Genomic DNA, 22,615 nt, shown 5'->3' with positions numbered 1-22,615 from the left:
CAGTGTAGAAGTTTCAAATTCTAAGGACTGCTCGGCCTTCTCCCATAGGTGAGAAGAACTATTAACTTAGCTTTTGAAACATGTAACTGCCCACTCCTTGAAAGGTATCGTTTGTAACAAAACCTGTAGCTGTGGGGAGAGAGAGGGGAAACACTTGAGGTCTATGAGCTATTCTAGCATAAATATCAAGCGGGGGGTGGGGGCGGGGCAAGGTAAGGGGAAACCTCTGTAATTACTAATATCTGATTAACTTAATTGTATGACGGATTGCTTGCATATTAAGGCACCTAAATGTTTTTCAGTTTTCTTTCCAAGTGAAGTCTTGGTGCTGCTCCTGGAATTCAGTTTATTTTGACCTTCACTCACTCATGCTCTGGCTACCTGATGCTTGACATGTTTCAGGATCAGTTCCAGTAAGCACAGGGACAAAAAGAGAGAACATTTTGAAGTGTTCTTCCATCAATGCTCAGTATTTGATTATCACACTTGAGACTTACTAATACAAAGGACAAGTGCAGAGTCAAGAGGTGATGATCCAATCCAGTTCCTTCATGTTAAAGATGCAAAGTGAGACTGAGAGTTAACTGACCTCCGGTGACTTGGATATCCTGGTGAAAGGGAGCCAGTGTTTGTTTCCACAAAGTTCTCCTGCTGAATTCCATCTTTCTGTGGTGTGTAGTTGCAGTTTCTTGCCAATTGAGGGTAAGGTTCTTCAGAGTCAAAGAAACATGGTCAGTTATGAGGATGGTGGACACCTACCCCCAGACTCCCAGGGTGAAGGCTCTTTGCCATAAGCCAAGGAGTGTGATGCAGTGAGAACGGTATAGGTCTCGAAGCTAGATTCCTAGTACCACCACTTCCTAGATGTATCATTGAATGGGTTTTTTTAATCCAAAACTCTAATTCTTTATGTGTAAAATGAGCTGATGTTAGCTTTCTTATAGGTGATTTTTAAGATGAAATGAATATAAGTAGAAACATATCATAAATATAAATTAACATCTCTATCCCTTCCCCCTGTAATCTTCGGCCATTGATTGAATGTGTGGTTCTGCTGAAGGTCTGTGCTCCCCAGAGGCTCCTTGGGAGCCCGGTTGGTGGCAATGAGGTGTGGGGTTCTGCAGAGAGGACTTGGGAGTATTTCAGCATCAAAATTATTTCTTCAGTGGCTCAAGTTCCCTTTGGGTCTGGGACAGTTTGTGAAGAGGATCCTAGGGAATGAAATGCAATGGTCTCACTGGATTATTGTTTATAGAACCTTTTACTTTGCTTCCAGAATCTGTAACAAGATGCTCTCCGTTAACTGTTTTCCTCAGTTGCCTCTGAGATACGGGAGTTCACCCCTGTGGCTCATTTCTCTATCAGTGTACCCTGTCATGTAACAAATTCATCTGCAATCTGCTCTCTTTGATGTGTTAATTTGTTGGGGCTTAATTTTCTCAAGCTTTCTATGTTTCTGATGCTTTTCCAAACAGAATTGTAATGCTCTAGAGGAAACACAAGGCATCTTGTGTATTTTAATTAGAAATATTCTCTACATAGCACCTAGTGTAACAGTGTATGGTACTGTGAGTGCTAAGAAATGTCAAGAGAGTTCCTAGATGTTCATTTAGAGTCATATCTGAACTTTGGGCTAGGCTAGGTTTCTTTGAACACATTCATGGTGGAAATTTTCCTGGTGAAAAAATGAAAAGATGGCCATTCCAAAATGAGCAAGTTTTTTTTAGTTTCTGTGGCCACAGAGTGCAAATATATTGCCCAGACATGAAGAATACTCAATTTTGGCTTTTGGGTTTTTCATTATCTCAGTTACTAGTTCCTTTTTCAAATTTAATGACAACTTAGTGCCTTTATATTGAAAATACGATTGTAGATCCTCTGGAAAACAAGGAGAAGTTAATTGTAAATACTGAGTGTGTGCTCATGATATTGACAGTCTGATGAGTCCTGTATTTTTGTTGTATACAAAATTAACAAATTGTACTTTTTCTTCAGAGTACTGTTTCCATACAGATCCACTAGTAAGAGAAGAGTATGTTTACTTGGCAAAATGCAGTCTTATCCCATTATGAAATGATACATTATAGATTAAATATTTTAACAATGATATTTCTGGCCTTCCACTGTCAATTTGTATAAGGTATAGTGCTGAAGTCTGTTCTGGTACAGTGGTCACAAGACATTGGTTTGGTTCATGTACAAGCTGTGGTTCCACTGGCAAGAAGAGCAGGGAGATAATACAGACAGAGGGAAGGGGAGTGAGAGTTTACTATCAATTTCTTAAAATGAGAGTATTTCAATTTTTGATGATGGTGATTTATAAAATGACCTAGTTTACAAGACTATTGGGAAAAATGTAAAATAGGCAAAAGCCAAAATAAAATAAGTTATTTAATTCATAGTCCTTCATAGTCCAGAGATGAGTAAAAGTAATGGTTGATATAGCCTTTATAAAATTGTGTATGTACTATACATATATGTATGTTCATAAATATGCAGAATCATTCTTTAAAATGATGACAGTTGACTCTTGAAAAGCAAAGGGTTAAACTGCCTGAGTTCCCTTACATGCAGAACTTTCCCACCAAACACGTCTGGGATCTGCAATTGGTTGAATCTGCAGATACATAATTGTGGATATGGAGGGTCAACCATAAAGTTATATATAGATTTTTGCCTGTATAGGGTCTTGGTGCCCCTCACCTTTGCGTTGTTCAAGGGCCAACTGTATAAAAATAATCTAAATGCATGATAAAACAGTATTTAATGATAAATAAGTTAGTGTTTTACCTAATACTACCTCTTCATCACTCTTACTACATGCAGGAGTATTTTTAAAAAAATATTTATTTGGTTGCACTGGGTCTTAGTTGCACCATGTGGGATCTATAGTTGCAGTATGTGGGATCTAGTTCCCAGACCAGGGATCAAACTCCAGCCTCCTCCTTTGAGAGCACAGAGTCTTAGGCAATGGACCACCAGGGAAGTCCCCATGTAGAAGTTTTTGACTTCTTTATTCTTGTGAGATAGCTACTTTCATAACTCCAAATAATAACCAATAACTCTGTTATAGATTTATCAGTGGATCCCAACACTAGAAAGTAAACTTAGCTCAAAGACAGTAATAGCCATCTCTCCTCCAATTTACAAATTTTAGTAAAAAAGATATTGGCTTCTTTCACTTGCTTAATAACTATAAATAGTAAACTGAAGTATAGTTTTATTGATCCAATAAATTTAAATATATGTCTTAACTTGCTTGTAGGTAAAATGTGTAAATGTGCATTTCTAGCAATCTTCCCTTTTTGGCTTTTACTCTCTGAATTGTGTTAATTTATCCAGGGCCACAGTTGATAGTTTTGTGGACCACTCTAAGGGGCACTGTTTCTTTATCATGTTTCACATACTTATTGCAGTAAAGTGTCTTACAGAGGGGATACTATTTTGTAATTCATATAAATACACCACTTGGCCAAGAAAAGACAAGATACATTTTGTGCTTAACATTTTGCAACTATAATGAAGTGTTTGTCCATATGTTTATTCTAAAACCTGAAGATCAATAAACATAATAACTCTGTATAGTTATTTACTCTGAAGTTATAAAAGTGTGATATGAGCCTTCTGAAAATATAGACTCTGAGGTGACTAAAGGTCTGCTCTTATAGAAGAATCCTAAGCATAAAGGTAGAAGAGTGATCTTGTTTTACATGCCTTTGCTTGATTTAAAGATCTTATTACATTTCAGTTTGCTTTATAAGTTGACCACCATAAATTTTTTGTTTGGCTTTTTGTCCCCATTGAGGTTTTTTTTTTTTTTTTTTTAAGATTTATTTTATTTTATTTTATTTTTTTTGACTGTGATGAGTCTTCATTGCTGTGTGTGGGATTTCTCTAGTTGCAGTGAGCGGGGTCTACTCTTTGCAGTGTGTGGGCTCTGTAGTGCGACTTGAGGGCTCTAGAGCACAGGCTCAATAGTTGTGGTACACAGGCTTATTTGCTCCTGGGCATGTGGGATCTCCCTGGAACAGGGATTGAACCAGTGTCCCTTGCATTGCATGGCAGATTCCTAACCACTGGACCACAAAGGAAGCCCCACCTTCAGTTTTTCATTTCAATTTTTGTGCCTTTTAAAAGGCTATTGTTAAATCTTAAGTGAGATATTTGTTAGAGCTACTTTCTTAAAGACTTAATTCTAGGAGTGTTTTCACTTCTTCTAGGTCTGCAGTGAGTTTTTTCCTAAGATCTGTGATGTTTTCAGCCTTGTTCTTGCTTCTGGTTTGGTTCACAGCTTTTTGAATACCATGTTTTCCTTTGTTCTAAAATTCTCATTGTGTTGGCTGGAATGCATCCTCAAGTGGTTTTGTTAGAAAATGTACATGGGAGATAACTTTGAGTCTTTAAATGTCTGAATTTCTTCCACTCGTATTCCAGAATAAGTAAAATTATACTCTGGAGTATGACCATCCATGCTGAGAGTCTGATTTTTCCCAGTTGGTCAATATACTTTTAAAGAGCACATCTTCCTTTATTGCTTTGATATGAACACCATGCTGCCAGGCTTTCTTAAAGTTATATGGTTTTGCTTCTTCATTTTTAAGGATTTCTCAGTAGTACGCTATTGATTTAACTAAATGATAATCAATGGGAATCTAAATTGTTTTTAAAGAACGTTTGCTCTCAATGATTTGAAGAATGTGTTATTAAAGAATAAATGTGTCATTAAAGAATAATGATTTGAAGAATGCAGTTATTAAATAACTGCAGGCTCTTATCTACAGGGTACTATTTGCCAGTATCTGTCTATGTACTTTATATGTACTAAATTATTAATTCCTATTGTAAATCTAGGAGGTAGTTATTACTATCATCTCCATTTTACTGATGCATAGAGAAGTTAAGTAAGTTACACAAAATCAAACATATTGCAAATGACAAAGTTAAGATTTGAGGTCAAGTAGTTTCGCTTGAGTCCCTTCTCTTAATCCATTTGCTCTTTCCCTGGGTACATCCCTGGAGGTGGAATTGAGGGGTGACAAAGAGGGTGTCCATTCCATTTTCAATAAAGAGGAAAGCACTCCTGGTAATTATTTACTAGACACATAAGGAGTAGAATGTTAAGAGTGATGTCATCTGAAGTTTTGAGTTTCATAATGAAAGTTTCAAAGACTGGCTCAAGAGTAGCTCAGAGGGATTCTCAGTACTCCAGGAGCTGGCTCTGAGAGTTGAAGGAATCCTATTAATTTATAATGCTCTGGTGGAAAATTGCATTCTGAGCTAGCAAAAGTTGCTCATATCATCTTTGACTTCTAGGGAGCTTTATGTTGTCCCATTTGTTCCCTAGAAAAGGAGAAAAAAATAACTTGAATAGAAAATGAGGCTAGTTATGGCCTAACAATTGCACCATGATGTAAGTAGCATTTGAAACACCTTATCAGAGCTCATGCTTGTGTATGATGCTTTAAAAGTGTAATCCACAGTTTATATGGTTTTATTAAAATAAAGGGCTAATGTGTTTAGGGAAATAGAACTCAAGGCAGGGGAAGGGACATTAATGTATAAAAGCCAGAGGGCTGTCAAAATAACCTTGCAGTGATCTGATATTTACTGAGATTGTACTGTCAAGGAAAGTTTATTGTTGAACAGTGGCGGAATTTGCCCCTCACTTCACCTTTTCTAAAAGGGGAATAAAGGTTTTGAATGCCTATAATTAATTCATCAGTTTCTGCTGCCAGACTTCTGCATGCCAAGAGAGGAGACTTTCAGAAGCTGATGCTACGAAGAATGTGGCAATTATTACAGCAATTTTTGTGTCTTTTTATTTCCTCTTAGGCAGTGGCATAGAATTGGAAGATTACTAGTGGTAAAGGATAAAAGAGTAGTTGGTGTAGTTTAATGAAAAAAACCTTTTGGAAGGGTTAAGTTTTTTTTTTTTTTTTTTAATGGGCAACTTAGATGCCTGAGAGTGTATGTCTAAGGAAACAGTCCCAATCTAGAATTCCTTCCCTAGCTCTAGTCTTTTCCTGAGTTGCTGAGTTTCAGTGATACATATTAAAGCCTTTTTCTTTATTTCTCTCTCTCTGTCTCTCTCTCTCTTTTTTTTTGAGAGAATCTTTCCAAAAATGCACAGGAATACAGAAAAGAAAGAATTAGGTGTGCATTGAGCATGGAAAGATGGGAACATGCTGAAGGGCCTGGATCAGACTTGTTCAATCAAGGGTCAGACTTGTCAGTGTGTTGGTGTAGATGAGATGGACCATGGACATTCTCAGTGTTTTTTCCTATTATTCCACTCCTGTCCTCCATCGCACTTGTACACATAGGGCATTGTTCTCTACCAAAATAATTTTTGATATAATTACATTCTCCAAAGTAGTGAAATAAATCTTAATGTGCTCTTGAAGTATTTGAAAGATAAGAGCAAAGTAATCATCTAAAACACAGTTGAAGGCAAGAAAATTGGGGAGGGAAGCTGGGAGCATTGACCTATGAGATATCAAGATTTATTTCAACTTAAACCTTGTGATAAGTTTAAACCTTGGGGTAGGTAGAGAAAAATAGATTGATGGGGTTTAATAAATCAGTGAATAAACCTGCATGTGTGCTAAGTTGCTTTAGTTGTGTCCTACCCTTTGTGACCCTATGGATTGTAGCCCATCAGGCTCCTCTGCTAGGGGATTCTCCAGGCAAGAATACCTGAGTGGGTTGACATGCCCTTCTCCAGGGGATCTTCCTGACCCAAGGATTGAACCTGCGACTCTTGTCTCCTGCATTAGCAGGCTGGTTCTTTACCTCTAGCGCCATTGGAAATTTGTTCATTAACAAGTGGTATTCCAAAGGCATATATACCAGACATAATCAGTAGGTGATCTAAATTTGGAAAGCAGAATTTAGAGTAAAATAGATCATTTTTATGACTTGAGGATAGGAGAGGGTTTCTTAACACACAAAAATAAAGTTCAGAGGGGAAAATATTGGATAACTTTAGCTATTAATTGGGCTTCCCTGATAGCTCAGTTGGTAAAGAATTCACCTGCAATGAAGGAGACCCCAGTTTGACTCCTGGGTTGAGAAGATCCACTGGAGAAGGGATAGGCTATCCACTCCAGTATTATTGGGCTTCCCTTGTGGCTTAGCTGGTAAAGAATCTGCCTGTAATGTGGGAGACCTGGGTTCAATCCTGGGTTGGGAAGATTCCCTGGGGAAGAGAAAGGCACCCACTCCAGTATTCTGGCCTGGAGAATTCCATGGACTGTATAGTCCATGGGGTCACAAAGAGTCGGACATAACTGACCTTCACTTCACTTCACTTCAGCTATTACTACATCAAAATTGAAAACTACTTTTTATCAAAAGATTCTATAAAGAAAATCAAAGGAGAAACCACAAGCTGAGAGATATGTAATGCATAAACAGATGAAAGAATAGTATCCAGAATATATAAAGAACTCTTACAAATAATTAATAATAGCAGTTCAGGAAATAAAAGATAAATGGCACAAAATAAGAGCAGGCAATCCTCAATCAGAAACTGAAGGGCTGGTAAACTCTGACCAAAACGGCTGTGATGTTCCCTTAGCTTGACTAAACTTAGGCTTCTGAAACTTCTCATTGTAAATTCTGCCTCTGTGCCTTTGAGATATAAGTGTTCTTAAAAAGCCTCTTGGTGGTTTTGTAAGCTAAAGGTGTCTTTCTTAAGGCCCTGGGGGGTCAGCCTTTGAAACAGAAGGATTAAGAGAGACAGTGTCCCTACCCCTCATCTCTGTGGAAGGGAAGCCCAGAATGGGCCAGTCATAGAGAAGACAATTGGAAACTCAGAGATAACTGAAAGTGTTGGACACATCCGATTGGTTGACCTCCTTCCTGATGTCCTCTAGTATTCTTCTGCTGGCTCACCTCAGGATTTAAAAACCTTCCTGCCCTTTGTTTCAGCAGGCTTGAGTTCACACTGCATTCTTTCTATCATCGATATAGCCGTGAATGAAGTCTCCTTACCTGTTTAAGTTTGATCATGCAACTTCTGCTTTGATACCTCTGCTAAGTAGCTTCAGTCGTGTCTGACTCTGCGTGACCCCATAGACAGCAGCCCACCAGGCTCCCCCATCCCTGGGATTCTCCAGGCAAGAACACTGGAGTGGGTTGCCATTTCCTTCTCCAATGCATGAGAGTGAAAAGTGAAAGTGAAGTCGCTCAGTCGTGTCTGACTCAGCGACGCCATGGACTGCAGCCTACCAGGCTCCTTTGATACCTCTAATCAGGAAAATTATAAAATTACACATGCATACCATTTCACAGCCATCAGAATGGCAAATGTTAGACTAGAGAGCAATAGGAACTCTTCTGCAATCTTGGTATAAATATAAAATGGCAAAATCCTTTTGGGGTACAGTCTGATAATCTTGATAGGTTTAAAGTGTTTATCCTCTGATTCAGCAGCCCTGTTTTTAGATACTGTAGGAGAGGGAACATTTACCTCTCTCCTTTTAGGTTGTTTTGGCTGGTGTGATAATTGACATAAGACAAAGTATCAAGGAAGACAGTTTAATTTTGTATGTATGGGCACCCACATAGACAAAAGAGTGGCTCCTAGACAGTGAGACAATTGAGGCTTATATGCCATCCTGAGCTAAGGAGAGGAGGGTAGGTGTCTGGAACTACAAAGGGGAGGAAGATGGGAAGAGCAAATATTAGGTGAACAAATATTTTCCATGCCTTACAGGAACAATGGGGCACAGAAAGGACTTTGAACAAAGAAGTCCTATTGAGCTCCCCTACCTTACCATGGGGTTTCCCAAGTGGCTCATTGGTAAAGAACCCGCCTGCCAATGCAAGAGATGCTAGTTTTGATCACTGGGCTGGGAAGATCCCCTGGAGAAGGAAATGGCAACCCACTCCAGTATTCTTGCCAGGATAATCCCATGGACAGAAGGAGCTTGGTGAGTGGTAGTGCATGGGGTCACGAAGAGTTGACATGACTGAGCAACTGAGCATGCATGCACAGCTTACCACACTATCCCATACTCGCTGTAGTTACCTCTGGTGGGAATTCTTTTCCTGAACCAGGCTCCTCATCTAAATTCTTACAAGGGAGAGGTAAAGAGATTTTCTTGAGTCCACTGGGGCTTGATAGATGTTACCGCAAAATAAGCCACATGCCAAAGTGGCACATTCTGGGATGGCTTTCCCTGGACTCCGTCAATACATACCCTACATAGACTTTTCCTCAGATACACAAGGAGATACATAGAATAGGACTTACAGCAGCTATGTTTCTAATTAAAAAAACAAAACTGGAAAGAAACTAGTTGTCTATCAGTGGTAAAATTATGGTATAACCATAAAATAGAATACTGTGTATAAGTCAGAAATTGGCCAAAGAATGAAGTTGGAGAAGACTATACACAGCATCCGATCAAGAATGTAAAATTTAAAAACATGCCAAACATACTGCCTAGTGATCCATTCATATCACCATGCATTTCTTAATTTTTTTGCACTATGATAAACTTAAACTCTGAGAGTAATTATCTTTAAACTGCAGAAGATAGTGAAGGACATGACCGAAGAATGTGAAGAACAAAGAGTCAGACACGACTGAGTGCCTGAACAACAACAAACCTTTAAAGGTAGGGCTGGGGAAGGGGAGAAGGTGATAGATCAGCGAGGAACACAGGAGAGATTTCAAATGGATAGACCGTGTTTTATTTTTTGAACTGAATGGTAGAAACACAGGAGATAAAATGTTCTTTGTACATTTAATGCCTAAAATTTTCTTTTACAATAAACCACAAAAAGTGATTTTGTAGTGAAGAATGGGGTGCTTCTGATTCATTATGTCAACCATCCAGGCATCACTTGAATTTTCACTGTGTCCTTGAGGGAGAGCAGTCTTTGATCTGTAAATGGGATTCAGCCAAGTTTGGGCTGGCGATGGGATAGAACTCCCTTTCCACCTCTGGCTCTGAAATTCAGTATGATCTCTGACTCATCAAAGTACTTTCCAGACACACAGGCCTCCTCAGGGAGAGAGGATAATGCCAATATTTGGCATGCAAGTCTTGGGAACAGTACTTGACTCTGTGATCCCATTAGGCCCCTTTCACCTCAAAGGCAGGATGGTGAGAGACAATCACACTGAAAATCTCAAGTAAGTATAATTGAGCTAAGGTGGATAGGGACCTGGGGTTGGAGATGGATTCCCTTTAAGATTTCTACGCTTGTTATTCCTCCTTACCTGGCTCAGTTTTCATGATGGGGGAACGCTTTTCCCATAAGTTGGGAAGTTCCTAGGAACACTGAACTTAGGTAGCATTTCTACTGAAGTCCCTGGCTAGGCGTAAGGAGCCAGGATGGGTGCTTGTGGTAAAGCATCCCAGTGGCGGTTGGGGTGGTGATGCTGGGGGATGCCACTGCTTAAATTATTTTCTAGTCACTACTGCACAATTTAGACAAACCATGCAGAGGAATTTCAGATGACGAGTGAGGTATTGAATCGTTACCTCATTGGGAAACCTGTTAGAAAATGTTTTCAGTTTCATCCACCTCATTAGAACTAATTCAGATGTATTCTTTTTAATGGCTGAGTAATACTCCCTGGAGCTGATTATACAGAGTGAAGTAAGCCAGAAAGAAAAACCAATACAGTATACTAACACATAAATGGAATTTAGAAAGATGGTAACGATAACCCTGTATGTAAGACAGCAAAAGAGACACAGATGTATAGAACAGGCTTTTGGACTTTGTGGGAGAGGGAGAGGGTGGGATGATTTGGGAGAACGGCATTGAAACATGTATAATATCATGTAAGAAATGAATCACCAGTCTAGGTTCGATGCAGGATACAGGATGCTTGGGGCTGGTGCACTGGGATGACCCAGAGAGATGGTATGGGGAGGGAGGTGGGAGGGGTATTCAGGATGGGGAACTCATGTACACCCGTGGCAGATTCAGGTTGATGTATGGCAAAACCAATACAGTATCGTAAAGTAACATAAAGTAATAGAAAGAAAGAAAATGCTTTCATATATGTAAGAAGACCTAATATAAGGGTCCTCATTTCAGGACAGCCATTTAAGTTCCCAAAGAAAAAGAAGCAATGTCTTCTAAGTGCTAAACAACAACAACCAAAACAACTGTTACAAAATGGATTTTAATTATCAACAGAGATTAAAGAATGGCTTTTCCAGGTCTTCCATGGCCCAGTTATAACCTTTTAGACTGATTAGAGCAAAACAGCAAGCATTAAATGAGAGGAAAGGGTGCTACTTGGGAGTTCTGTGGATGGTGGATGATGTAGGTGAATGTAAAGTGGTGCCGAATCCCCTTCTTATCATTTTGTCACTGGCCTCGTGGGCCCAAGGCAGAACATGGATGTGTGTGGTGGTGATGTGTCTTCTCGCACCATGCCGTGGGCGATTTGTTGTGGGAGAAATGATAGAAATACGCTTGTTTTTAAAGATTATCCAAGCAAGTTAAGATGTGCCCTCCAGGAATCCCATCCTCTGATTGGCCCACTTCTAGAAGAACCAAAGAAGAGTTAACAACACTTAGTGCTGGCAACATTGGGGAATGACTGAAAAAGTCTTGCAGGTTGCTGGTGGGCGTGCAAAATGGTGCAGCGACTCTAGAAAAGTTTGGTAGTTTCTTGTGAAGTTAAATATACTTTTGCCAAAAGGCCCAGCAGTTTCACAACTAAAGGAATTAAAAACATATGTGCACACCAAGAATTATGTGAAAGTGTTATTAGCAGCTTTTTTTTTTTTTTCCCTTTTTTTGGTGTTGGAGCATGTAGGATCTTATTTCCTCAATCCAGGAATGGAAGCTGTGTCTCCTGCAGTGGAACCAGAGTCTTAATCACTGGGCTGTTAGGGAAGTCTAGTTATTAGCTGATTTATTCATCATGATTATTCCACTCTTATGTGTTTACCCAAGAGAAATGAAAATGTGTGTGTGTGTACCCATACTGCTTCAGAGGATGGCAATGGGGCTGGCAATGCCAGTGATAAAAGAACTTACTGAACCAGACGTGTGGGTAGAAAGTGAAATTTGTTGAGTTTGCTGCAAGGGAGCGGCGGGCAAAACCAAGATGGGATCTGCCCCAGGGGAGAGAACCTAGGCTCCTTTTATGGTCCCTTCTGGTCATCCTTGAGTTAATGTTCCACCCATATGGTGATTAGGGTTTGGTGTGCCAAAGCTCAATTGTCCTGGAATGTCACTGCTTGTGACTGCTGGTTATTTCCATTGGGGGAGGGTGTCCTATCTTGAAAGGACCTTCCCAGCATAAGATGACTGTTCTGTTGTTAAGCTCCACACATGCTAACATGTGTTAGCAGATGTTAATGGCAGCTTTACTGGCGCTGTTAACCCAAATGGTAAACAACAGAAATGACCACTAATTAGTGAGTAATCACTTTCTTGTGTATTCATAAAATGGAATATACTCTTCAGCAATAAAAAAGAATATTGATACATTCAACAACATAGGTTAGCATCAGAAACTTTATCCTACAGGGAAAAGACAGATACAAAAGGCAATGTACTGCAGGTTTCCATTAAGCTAAAAAATATTGTGGCAGTGTGATGCAATTTATGATAAGAAACATAGAGTTGATCTTTGAACAATGCAGTGATTAGGGTCACAAACCCCTGTACAGTTGATAATCCACATGTGACTTTGTAGTCAGCCCTTCTTATCTGCAATTCTGCATCTGTGGATTCAACCAACTGTGAGTTGTGTAGAACTGTAGTACGTATTTACTAGAGGTGGGGGGGTGGGGCGGAAAACCAAACTGTGTATAAATTTACCTTCACAGTTCAAAACTGATTGTTCAAAGTTCAGCTGTACATCCCTTGATATTCGTGGAGAATTTGTTCCAAGACCCCTGTGGGTACCCCAATGCAAGGATGCTTACATTTCTTACATGTAATGGCAAGGATTTGCCCATAAACAATGCATATCCTCTTTAGACCTCTTGATTACCTATAATACTTAATATGATATAAATGTAACTGGTTGCTGGCATGTGACAAATTAAAGTTTTGCTCTTTAGACTCCTGGAATTTTTTTCTGAATATTTTCCTTCTGAGATTAGTTGAATCCTCTATGTGGAACCCATGGATACAGCGCCAACTATATTCGATCTTTGTCTCCTTTCTGGCACAGAGCTCTCCAAACTCTTGGAATTTCCACTATGAATAGAGCAATTGAAGCTGTCTCTTGTTATGTTAGAGAAAGTGAAAGTGAAATCCCTCAATTATGTCCCACTCTTTGTGACCCTATGGACTGTGGATATCAGACTCCTCTGTCCATGGGATTTTGTAAGCAAGAGTACCAGAGGGGATTGCCATTTCCTTTCCCAGGGGATCTTCTGACACAAGGATCAAACTCAGGTCTCCCACATTTCTGGCAGACGCTTTATCCTCTGATGGAATTCCAGTTGAGCTATTTCAAATCCTAAAAGATGGTGCTGTGAAAGTGCTGCACTCAATATGCCAGCAAATATGGAAAATGAAGCAGTGGCCACAGGACTGGAATAGGTCAGTTTTCATTCCAATCCCTAAGAAAGGCAATGCCAAAGAATGTTCAAACTACCACACAATTGCACTCATCTCACACGCTAGCAAAGTAATACTCAAGATTCTCCAAGCCAGTCTTCAACAGTACATGAACCATGGACTTCCAGATGTTCAAGCTGGAATTAGAAAAGGCAGAGGAACTAGAGATCAAATTGCCCACATTTGCTGGATCATCGAAAAAGCAAAAGAGTTCCAGAAAAATATCTACTTTTGTTTTATTGACTATGCCAAAGCCTTTGACTGTGTGGATCACAACAAACTGTGGAAAATTCTTAGAGAGATAGGCATCCCAGACCTCCTGACCTGCCTTCTGAGAAATCTGTATGCAGGTCAAGAAGCAACAGTTAGAACTGGACATGGAACAACAGACTGGTTCCAAATAGGTAAAGGAGTATGTCAAGGCTGTATATTGTCACCCTGCTTATTTAACTGATATGCAGAGTACATCATGAGAAACACTGGGCTGGAAGAAGCACAAGCTGGAATCAAGATTGCCGGGAGAAATATCAATAATCTTACATATGCAGATGACACCACCCTAATGGCAGAAAGTGAAGAAGAACTAAAGAGCCTCTTGATGAAAGTGAAAGAGGAGAGTGAAGAAGTAGGGTTAAAACCCAACATTCAGAAAACTAAGATCATGGCATCTGGTCCCATCACTTCATGGCAAATAGATGGGGAAACAATGGAAACAGAGATTTTATTTTCTTGGTTTCCAAAATCACTGCGATGCTGACTGTAGCCATGAAATAAAAAGACACTTACTCCTTGGAAGGAAAGTTATGACCAACCTAGACAACATATTAAAAAGTAGAGACATTACTTTGTCAACAAATGTCCGTCTAGTCAAGGCTATGATTTTTCCAGTAGTCAGGTGTGGATGTGAGAGTTGGACTATAAAGAAAGCTGAGTGCTGAAGAATTGATGCTTTTGAACTGTGGTGCTGGAGAAGACTCTTGAGAGTCCCTTGGACTGCAAGGAGATCCAACCAGTCCATCCTAAAGGAAATCAGTGCTGAATATTCATTGGAAGCACTGAGGCTGAAGCTGTAACTCCAATACTCTGGTCACCTGATGTGAAGAACCTATTCATTGGAAAAGACCCTGATGCTGGGAAAGATTGAAGGTGGGAGGAGAAGGGGATGACAGAGGATGAGATGATTAGATGGCATCACCGACTCAATGGACATGAGTTTGGGTGGATTCCAGGAGTTGGTGATGGACAGGGAGGCCTGGTGTGCTGTGGTTCATGGGGTCACAAAGAGTGGGACCTGACTAAAAGATGAACTGAACTTACCCTGTGAGCTACCAAGGTAGCCCTTTGTTATGTTAAGGAGGTAATGTTTAGAAAGCACCTGAGGATAGGACCTGTTGCCTGGTAAAAACCTTGTAATTAAAGGATTTACAACCCCACCTCCTGATGTCTGAGGAGGGGAAGGGGTCTGAAGGTTGCATAATCACCAACACTTAATGACTTAATCAATCATGCCTATATAATGAAGCTTCCGTTAAACCTCCAAAGGGCAGAATTTGGATACTTTCCAGACTAGTGACCACTGGTGATTTGGGAAGGCTGTGCTCCCAGTGGACAAGGAAGCGTCACACCCCTTGTCACAGAACTTGCCCTGTGTATCTCTTGCATCCTTCTGTCTGGCTGTTCATCTCTCTTTTTATAATAAACTAGTGATCTAGTAAGTAAAATGTTTCTATGAGTCCTGTGAGCCACTCTAGCAAATTAATTGAACCCACAGAGGGGGTTGTGGGAATATTTGATTTGTAGCCAGTCAGTCAGTAGTACAGGAAACAGGCTGTGTTTCCAAGCAGGACCCTTGGGGCCTCCCGGGGGCTGGAGAGCAAGAGGGGCGGGGTGTTGCCAGGCCTTCCCCCAATCCTCTGTTTTAGCTCTTCTCTGAAGTACCTAGATGACAGTATTTGATGCATATTTCCTGAGTTGTTTTGCAGATGTAAAAAACCTCTTCCTCTCTCCAACAAATGGAAGATGTTAACTAGACAACCATGAGCACATAGCCCTAGGCCTGCAGAACCCTAAGGACTTATAATGTTAACCCCTCTGATACCATCCTGCTATCCCACCATCAGCCAATCAGAGAATTGTGCACAAGCTGATGATATACCCTCTGACCCACCTGCCTCACCTGGCTTTTAAAACTGCTTTGCGGAAACCCTTTGGGGAGTTTGGGGCTTTTCAGGGCATGAACCACCCGTCTCCTTGCATGGCCTTGAGTAAACTTTTCTCTGCTCCAAACTCTGACATTTCAGTTTGCTTGACTTCACTGTGTGTTGGGCACATGAGTTTGTAGCTAGTGTCTGAAATCCAAGGAGGGGATTATAGAATTCCAATCAGAACACTGAACAGCTTACTCATCTCACATAAATGATCACTTTCTACTCAGTGATCAGGAACTCCCTGTTTCTCTTGTTGTCCAGTCCCTGGCAAGCCATAATCTAGTCTGTTCCTATGGGATTGACTAATTTAGGTAACTTATGTCAGTGGAATCATGTAATATTTGTCCAGCTGTAACTGGCTTAATTTGCTTAGCACAGTGTCTTTTAGGTAACTGCTAACTTCCTGAAAAAAAAAAAATAGGGAGTTTTTCTATTGTCTCAGTCTATGCCTAAATAAATTAGAAAAATAAGTTTGGTATGAATAGAAAATACTCATTAAAGCTATTAGACAAACCAAGGTCCTGAGTAATTTGGAAAATGTAATGCTGTTTTGGTTTTTAAAAAGTCAGGAAATATCTAATAAGTTTTACAAATATGTGACCTTTGAGCAAGGAGAAAGAATGGAGGGACACATACTAGATCGTCTCTCTTGATTATCTCAGAACGAAGGACAGCTGGGTGGGATGGAGTCTTTGTAGGATTAGACTTTTCTTTGTATGTGTTTCTAATGTTTCACATAATACTGATTTGTTGAAAATCATAAAGTAAAAAGTCTTACGATGTTTAAAAATATAACATATGTGAAGCTTTTGGCACTCTGCTTCATAGATTGTTTACCTTCATTCTCTATTCTTTGTTCTTTGGTGAAATTTCCAACTCTTTCCTTGTATTGTTGTGTTCCCTACGGGGGCTCTGCCAACTGGAAGGATATAATTAGCTGTTTGTTATATGGGTATTAGGCTTCTCAGGTGGCTCAGTTGTAAGGAATCTGCCTACCAAAGCAGGAGACACAGAAGATGTGGGTTCAGTCCCTGGGCCAGGAAGATCCCCTGGAGAAGGAAATGACAACCCACTGCAGTATTCTTGCCTGGAGAATCCCATGGACAGAAGAACCTGGTGGACTACAGTCCATGGGGTTGCAAAGAGTCGGGCCCAACTGAGCAAACCACACACGTATGGGTATTAGGGATTTTTAAATAGCTCCAGCCCAAGGCTTGAGATTTCATTCTTATTTATAATACAAATGTATATAATTTCCACTCAAGAAATCATTCCATTACACATTCTCATTCAAATATGGTGATTACTCATTCAAATATAGTGATTACTATATTCTAGATACTCTGCTAGGCCTTTGTGACAAAATAGGGGAATACGGTTGGCACAATTCCTGCCCTTGAGGAGGTTACATTCTGGTGGATGTACCCAGAAGGGACAGGACTAGTTATAAGCAGAGATGTTCAAGTTATCTGAAAGGAAAACTGGGCTTAACTTGGACATTCTGAAAAATAGAAGGAAAAAAAAAAAAAAAAACCAAAACACTAGTCATTTAACAAAAGGCTTTATGCCAGAAAGAAAAAGCTTTCCTAACTTAGAAACTTCTCTCTCATCCTAACTGATAATTAGGCAAAGCTCCATTCAGTAGTACCAAGGATTTTTTTTTTTTTAAACAGAATAAATCAACTTTTTATTAGGTTCCATTATCTCCCTTTAAGAGACATTAATTGACTGAGATCAGTTGCCTAAGTACTAAAATATGTATATGTTGAAAATAGAAACCACACATACAAGGTGTGATATTCAACTCCTATTTCATATTCTTCACAAATATTTGAAATATATTAAAACATTTCCTAACTATTAATACCAATGACAAAATAAAAAGTTTTCTTTTTTTCTTAGTAAGGAGTTTACTGCTTGGATTTAATTTTGTGAGAGTGAAGTTAGTATTTTATCAGGAGTAACAAATGGCAGCCATCATTATTCCACTTGAGCGCTTGATTGTAGCTTGAAACACCCTGAGCTACGCATATGGGGTTTCTGCTTCAGCTGAGCAGTAGGCAATACAGCATATGCAGTCTCCCTGGGATTCCCAAAACCAGCAAAAGAAGTGACAGTTGCTTTGTGAGATTTCTCCCATCTTTTCAAGTGTGTTCCACAGCAAGGACTTCATCTACATCATGTTAGACCTTCTTCTGCTTCAGCAGATGTCTATAGCCCTAAAATTAAAAAAAAAAATCCCTATGTAATGCTTCTATTAAAAGTCCTTTGAGGCCACACACAGTAGTGATCTCCACATGACTGGGAACACTTCAGGGGAATCTGGTATCATATGCAAATTTGGAACATGTTGAGATGTTCATCTCAAATATCTGAAGTTTCCCAGCTATCTCAGAGGGTTGGGGGAAATAGTCATTTGGGGAGAAAAAGTAAAACTGCAGCCCTGAGCAAAGAAATTTGAATGAGTTGTACTATGTGGTCTATTTAAGAAGGCAGTGTGGAAATCCCATCTGCATCAGGGAAGTAAGCCATTCAGAAACTGTGGACGCTGGCTGCTCAGATGGTAGGACTCGAGGATGATCAGAACCCTGTATTTAAATCTTCTTTATTGCCTATGTGTGTTTCCTTGTTTTTGGTCTCTAGAAGTGGTACATTAAAAATAAAATACTTGTCAGAAACTGTGAAAGAGGTTGAAAAGATCAAAGGGAGATTCGTGGGTGTCTTGCCTAACTCTTTCACCCTGGGATATAGCTGTCTTTTCATGTTTTATTTTACAACCCTTAAAATTGTGGCAAACTGGGGATCATACAAATGATTATTGCCCATGGAAGTGGAAAGTACTAGTGTCCAGTGAAATGCAGTTATTTGTTGCCACATAGGTAGCCCATTTTACATTGTTTGTTGTTGTTGTTGTTGGGCAATGGTATGACTATATTTATTGTGCCTGGGAGGCAAGGTGAGGGAGAAACCAACAGGCAGAAGGTGGGGAAAGTCTGGAGTCCCCTGTAAAAGTCAGAAGGTCTCTGCTGGAGCCATCACAGAATGAGAGGAGGGTCTCAATAGATCATTCCCTTTGTTTCTCCCCTGGGCTTCTTGAGCTTCTCGAAGTTCTTCAGGATGATGTCATATAACACAGCGTAAACATTGCGGATCTCCATGACCATCAGCCGGATATCCCGGTACTCTGCCTCATCCAGCTCGCGCACCAGTTGCCAATAATCACCCACGTGGGGCTGCTTGGCTGCTTTAGTTACAGCATCACCGCGCTCAGAGAAATACTTGGAAATTTGAGTGTGGAAGCCTTCCAGCTTGGTGTGAAGGGCAGTCATCAGCTCAAACACCTTCTCCTGGACAGCCACTCCAAAATTATTCCCATCCTCAATCCGAGGTATTTGCAGCTGCAGCCGGGTGGTGACCAGGTTGAGCTTCTCAATGACATCCTTGATCTCAGGCTTTACGCGCTGCAGGAGGACCACAATCTTCTCATTGCAGCTCACTGGGCCACATGGAGGACCTTTGTCTTCATCTTCCCCTTTTTCTTTTCATCCTTGTGTTCCTTCTCCTGCTGTTTCCTCCGCTCCTCCTCCTCTTTCTCCTTGACTGGATCAGGCACTGGGATGTCCAGTGGGGCCTTCAGATTGCTCAGGTTGGCTTCATTGAGAGCTGGCTCCTTTAAAAATGCATCCAACTCAGAAATCTTCCTGGGAAAATAGCTCCCGAGCAGGTTCTCTGTCTTAGTACATAGGTCTTCACGGAAAACATCCAACTTGGCTTGGGCTTCGGGCAGGACCCTGAGCGTGGCCATGGCCGGGGTAGGGGCCTAGCGCCGCACGCGGAGCGAGGAGTGGGCACCGGGAAGGGACCATGTTACATTATTTTTAAATTCATTTCAGAGTTCCTTCTTGTTTTGTGTGTCTACTCCCTTTGGGTTTATTGTAACATCTTATTCGCTCCCTTACTAATAAGTTAAATATAATATGTGATATATATTTTGTATTTGTATGGAAGGCATGATTTAGTCTTAAAAACATCCTTTAACATACTTCTGGGGAAAACGAATCATTATTACCTAAAGAATATTTCCTAAAGCATTTCCTAAAGAATGTTCTACAAAATGCTAGTTCCACTGAATGCTAACATGGATTTTTGTGTGAGAATGGGTGACCAGTTCTATGATCAATTATATTTGGGAAGTATAGGATTAAAAAAAACTTTACTATGGCTTTTCTGTCTTATATATGCCAAGGTTCAGTATTAATCTACAGGTAGAGTATGTAATTTTCTGAGTTCTGCCCAATCAGAATTCTCTGGTCAAAGAATTCTCTGGGAAAGAAATGCTTTTAAGACATCTTATTTCAGAAAAAAATGCTGAGGTAGAGCTGCACCCAGATTAGTGCTGATTGGGAGATGTAGATAAAGTAGAAACTTCATAAGAAACTAAAGGAAAGGTGAGCAGGGGCCTAAATAAGCTTTACCTTTATGGAATTTTCTGTAGGATTGGCATTACTGAGTGAGTGGCCACAAATGATGTACCCAGATCTTTGATACTATAGTGTTCAGGGAGATTTGTGTGCCCTTTAGCACATCTCTTAGTACAGGGATTATAACCACACACAGAAAGCATCATGGTAGGTGTTCCTAGAGCCTCCCAGGACCACTGAAATATGCCTGAAGTTTGGGTTGATTTAGGATAGGTCTACAAAGCTTCCAAGCAACCAGTTTGGGTAGATGAGGGTATTTGGAGGTGTGGGAAAGTCAGGTGTGCTTAATGGAAAGAAGAGTTGTATCTTCCATATCTGGTCATTTCTAAATATCTGGAAGGTTCCTGGGTTCATCAGGTCATCATACCTCAGTTCAGTTCAGTCGCTCAGTCATGTCTGACTCTGCAACCCCATGGACTGTAGCACACCAGGCCTCCCTGTCCATCGCCAACTCCTGGAGCTTGCTCAAATTCATGTCCATTGAGTTGGTGATGCCATCCAACCATCTCATCCTCTGTAGTCCCCTTGTCCTCCTGCCTTCAATCTTTCCCAGCATCAGGGTCTTTTCCAATGAATAGGTTCTTCACATCAGGTGACCAAAGTATTGGAGTTTCACCTTCAGCATCAGTCCTTCCAATGAATACTCAGCACTGATTTCCTTTAGGATGGACTGGTTGGATCTCCTTGCAGTCCAAGGGACTCTCAAGAGTCTTCTCCAGCACCACAGTTCAAAAGCATCAATTCTTCAGCACTCAGCTTTCTTTATAGTCCAGCTCTCACATCCATTACTACTGGAAAAACCATAACTTTGGCTAGATGGACTTTTGTTGGCAGAGTAATGTCTCTGCTTTTTAATATGTTGTCTAGGTTGGTCATAACTTTTCTTCCAAAGAGCAAGCATCTTTTGATTTCATGGCTGCAGTCACCATTTGCAGTGATTTTGTACCTACCATTGCTGGGGTGGTGCTGGGGGGCTAGGTAATAAGGAACATGAGCTTGGAGAGTGTTTTCAACAGCACATGAAGGGAATTCTACTGGCTCTGATTTCATGGGCATGCCGGGAGTCTTCAGCACCAGCCTAGGTCTAGTGCAGACAGACATCCTAGTCTGATACGGATTTGTCCTTCTAAGCTTCCTAACACTTCTCTCTGGTCCTGGGGTTGGGCTTAGAACCCAGAAATCTAACTGGACAGCTATAATGTTATTATGACAGGCAACTGAAAAATATCTTTGGAGCCAGAAGTGTATCTTGTGGTAGATGACAATCTTCTTGACACTCTTTTTGACTGTGTGAGTGGAAAACTTGTATATCACCACTGAAATCTGTTTCTATGTATATGCAGTCTTGGATTTTCCTACAAAAGACAATTGCATAGCAATGATTAATGCTGTAATCTTAGCAGAAGTCTCCAGAAGAATTCTTGAATTCTGTTAAACTCCAAATGCATAGGCACTGGACCCAAGGCATTGGTGATGGAAGAAGAGCAGCATCTGCAGAGAGCAGGTGAAGGCTTGCCTGGGTAATAATTGAAGAACCCACCCATCCTTTGCCCTGGCTTCTAGGTTTCCCCTTTGAATTTGGGAGGGTACTTCATCTAGCTCCCAATATACAAATCTTGTGGAGAAAACATGACATTTTGGTCTCTGAATTTTTTCTGTTTTGAGAGTCATTTCTTACCCCTATTTAAAAACTATTTTCATTAAACAATGAAAAAATAACATGTGCCAGTCATTAGTCATATTCATTTAAAATAGATTGGAAAATTCTGAAAAAATATTAATAGACACAAATCAATGATTAATTGTTATACAGAAGGTCCCAATACTAAATATTTTTTGTGTTTATAGTCTTTTCCTTATGCACAAATGTGTTTGAAATATGTACTTCTGAAAGAATTAAACTGTATTGAATTTTTGCTTCTGAGTTTTTTGCTTGAATTATGAACATTTTCCCATGTGTTAACTATAGTTCAGAAGTATTTTAGTATTTTTTATGCTTAGTAATACTTAATTTTGTTGATTGTGTACAATTTTTTAAATCACTATTTTGTTTTTAAGCCTTTGCTCTCATAAATAACAATTTAATTAGCACTCTTTACATAGAGCTTCCATCAAATCTCCAATAATTGCCTTAGGGTAAGTTTTCTAGGACTTTTGTGGTGGCTTAGATGGTAAAGCGTCTGCCTACAATGTGGGAGACCCAGGTTCAGTCCCTGGGTTGGAAAGATCTCCTGGAGAAGGAACTGGCAACTCACTCCAGTATTCTTGCCTCGAAAATCCCATGGATGGAGGAGCCTGGTAGGCTACAGTCCATGGGGTCACAAAGAGTCAGACATGACTGAGCAACTTCACTTTCACTTAAGTTTTTTA

At 40.2% G+C, this 22,615-nt stretch overlaps 1 protein-coding gene across 1 annotated transcript; it reads right to left on the bottom strand.

The window, feature by feature from the left end:
* Positions 1-18,682: 18,682 nt before the first annotated feature.
* On the bottom strand, positions 18,683-19,620 carry LOC120853015 (proteasome activator complex subunit 1-like). The gene is given in 2 exon segments (XM_040226563.1): positions 18,683-19,302; positions 19,305-19,620. Coding segments are annotated over 2 exon segments (747 nt in total). The 5' UTR covers positions 19,570-19,620; the 3' UTR covers positions 18,683-18,820.
* Positions 19,621-22,615: the final 2,995 nt, after the last annotated feature.

The sequence above is a fragment of the Oryx dammah genome, unplaced genomic scaffold (assembly GCF_014754425.2).
Source record: "Oryx dammah isolate SB20612 unplaced genomic scaffold, SCBI_Odam_1.1 HiC_scaffold_26, whole genome shotgun sequence".
Taxonomy (NCBI): Eukaryota; Metazoa; Chordata; class Mammalia; order Artiodactyla; family Bovidae; genus Oryx; species Oryx dammah.
Note: the sequence above shows the minus strand (reverse complement) of the source record. Positions and strands in the feature narration are given on the sequence as shown.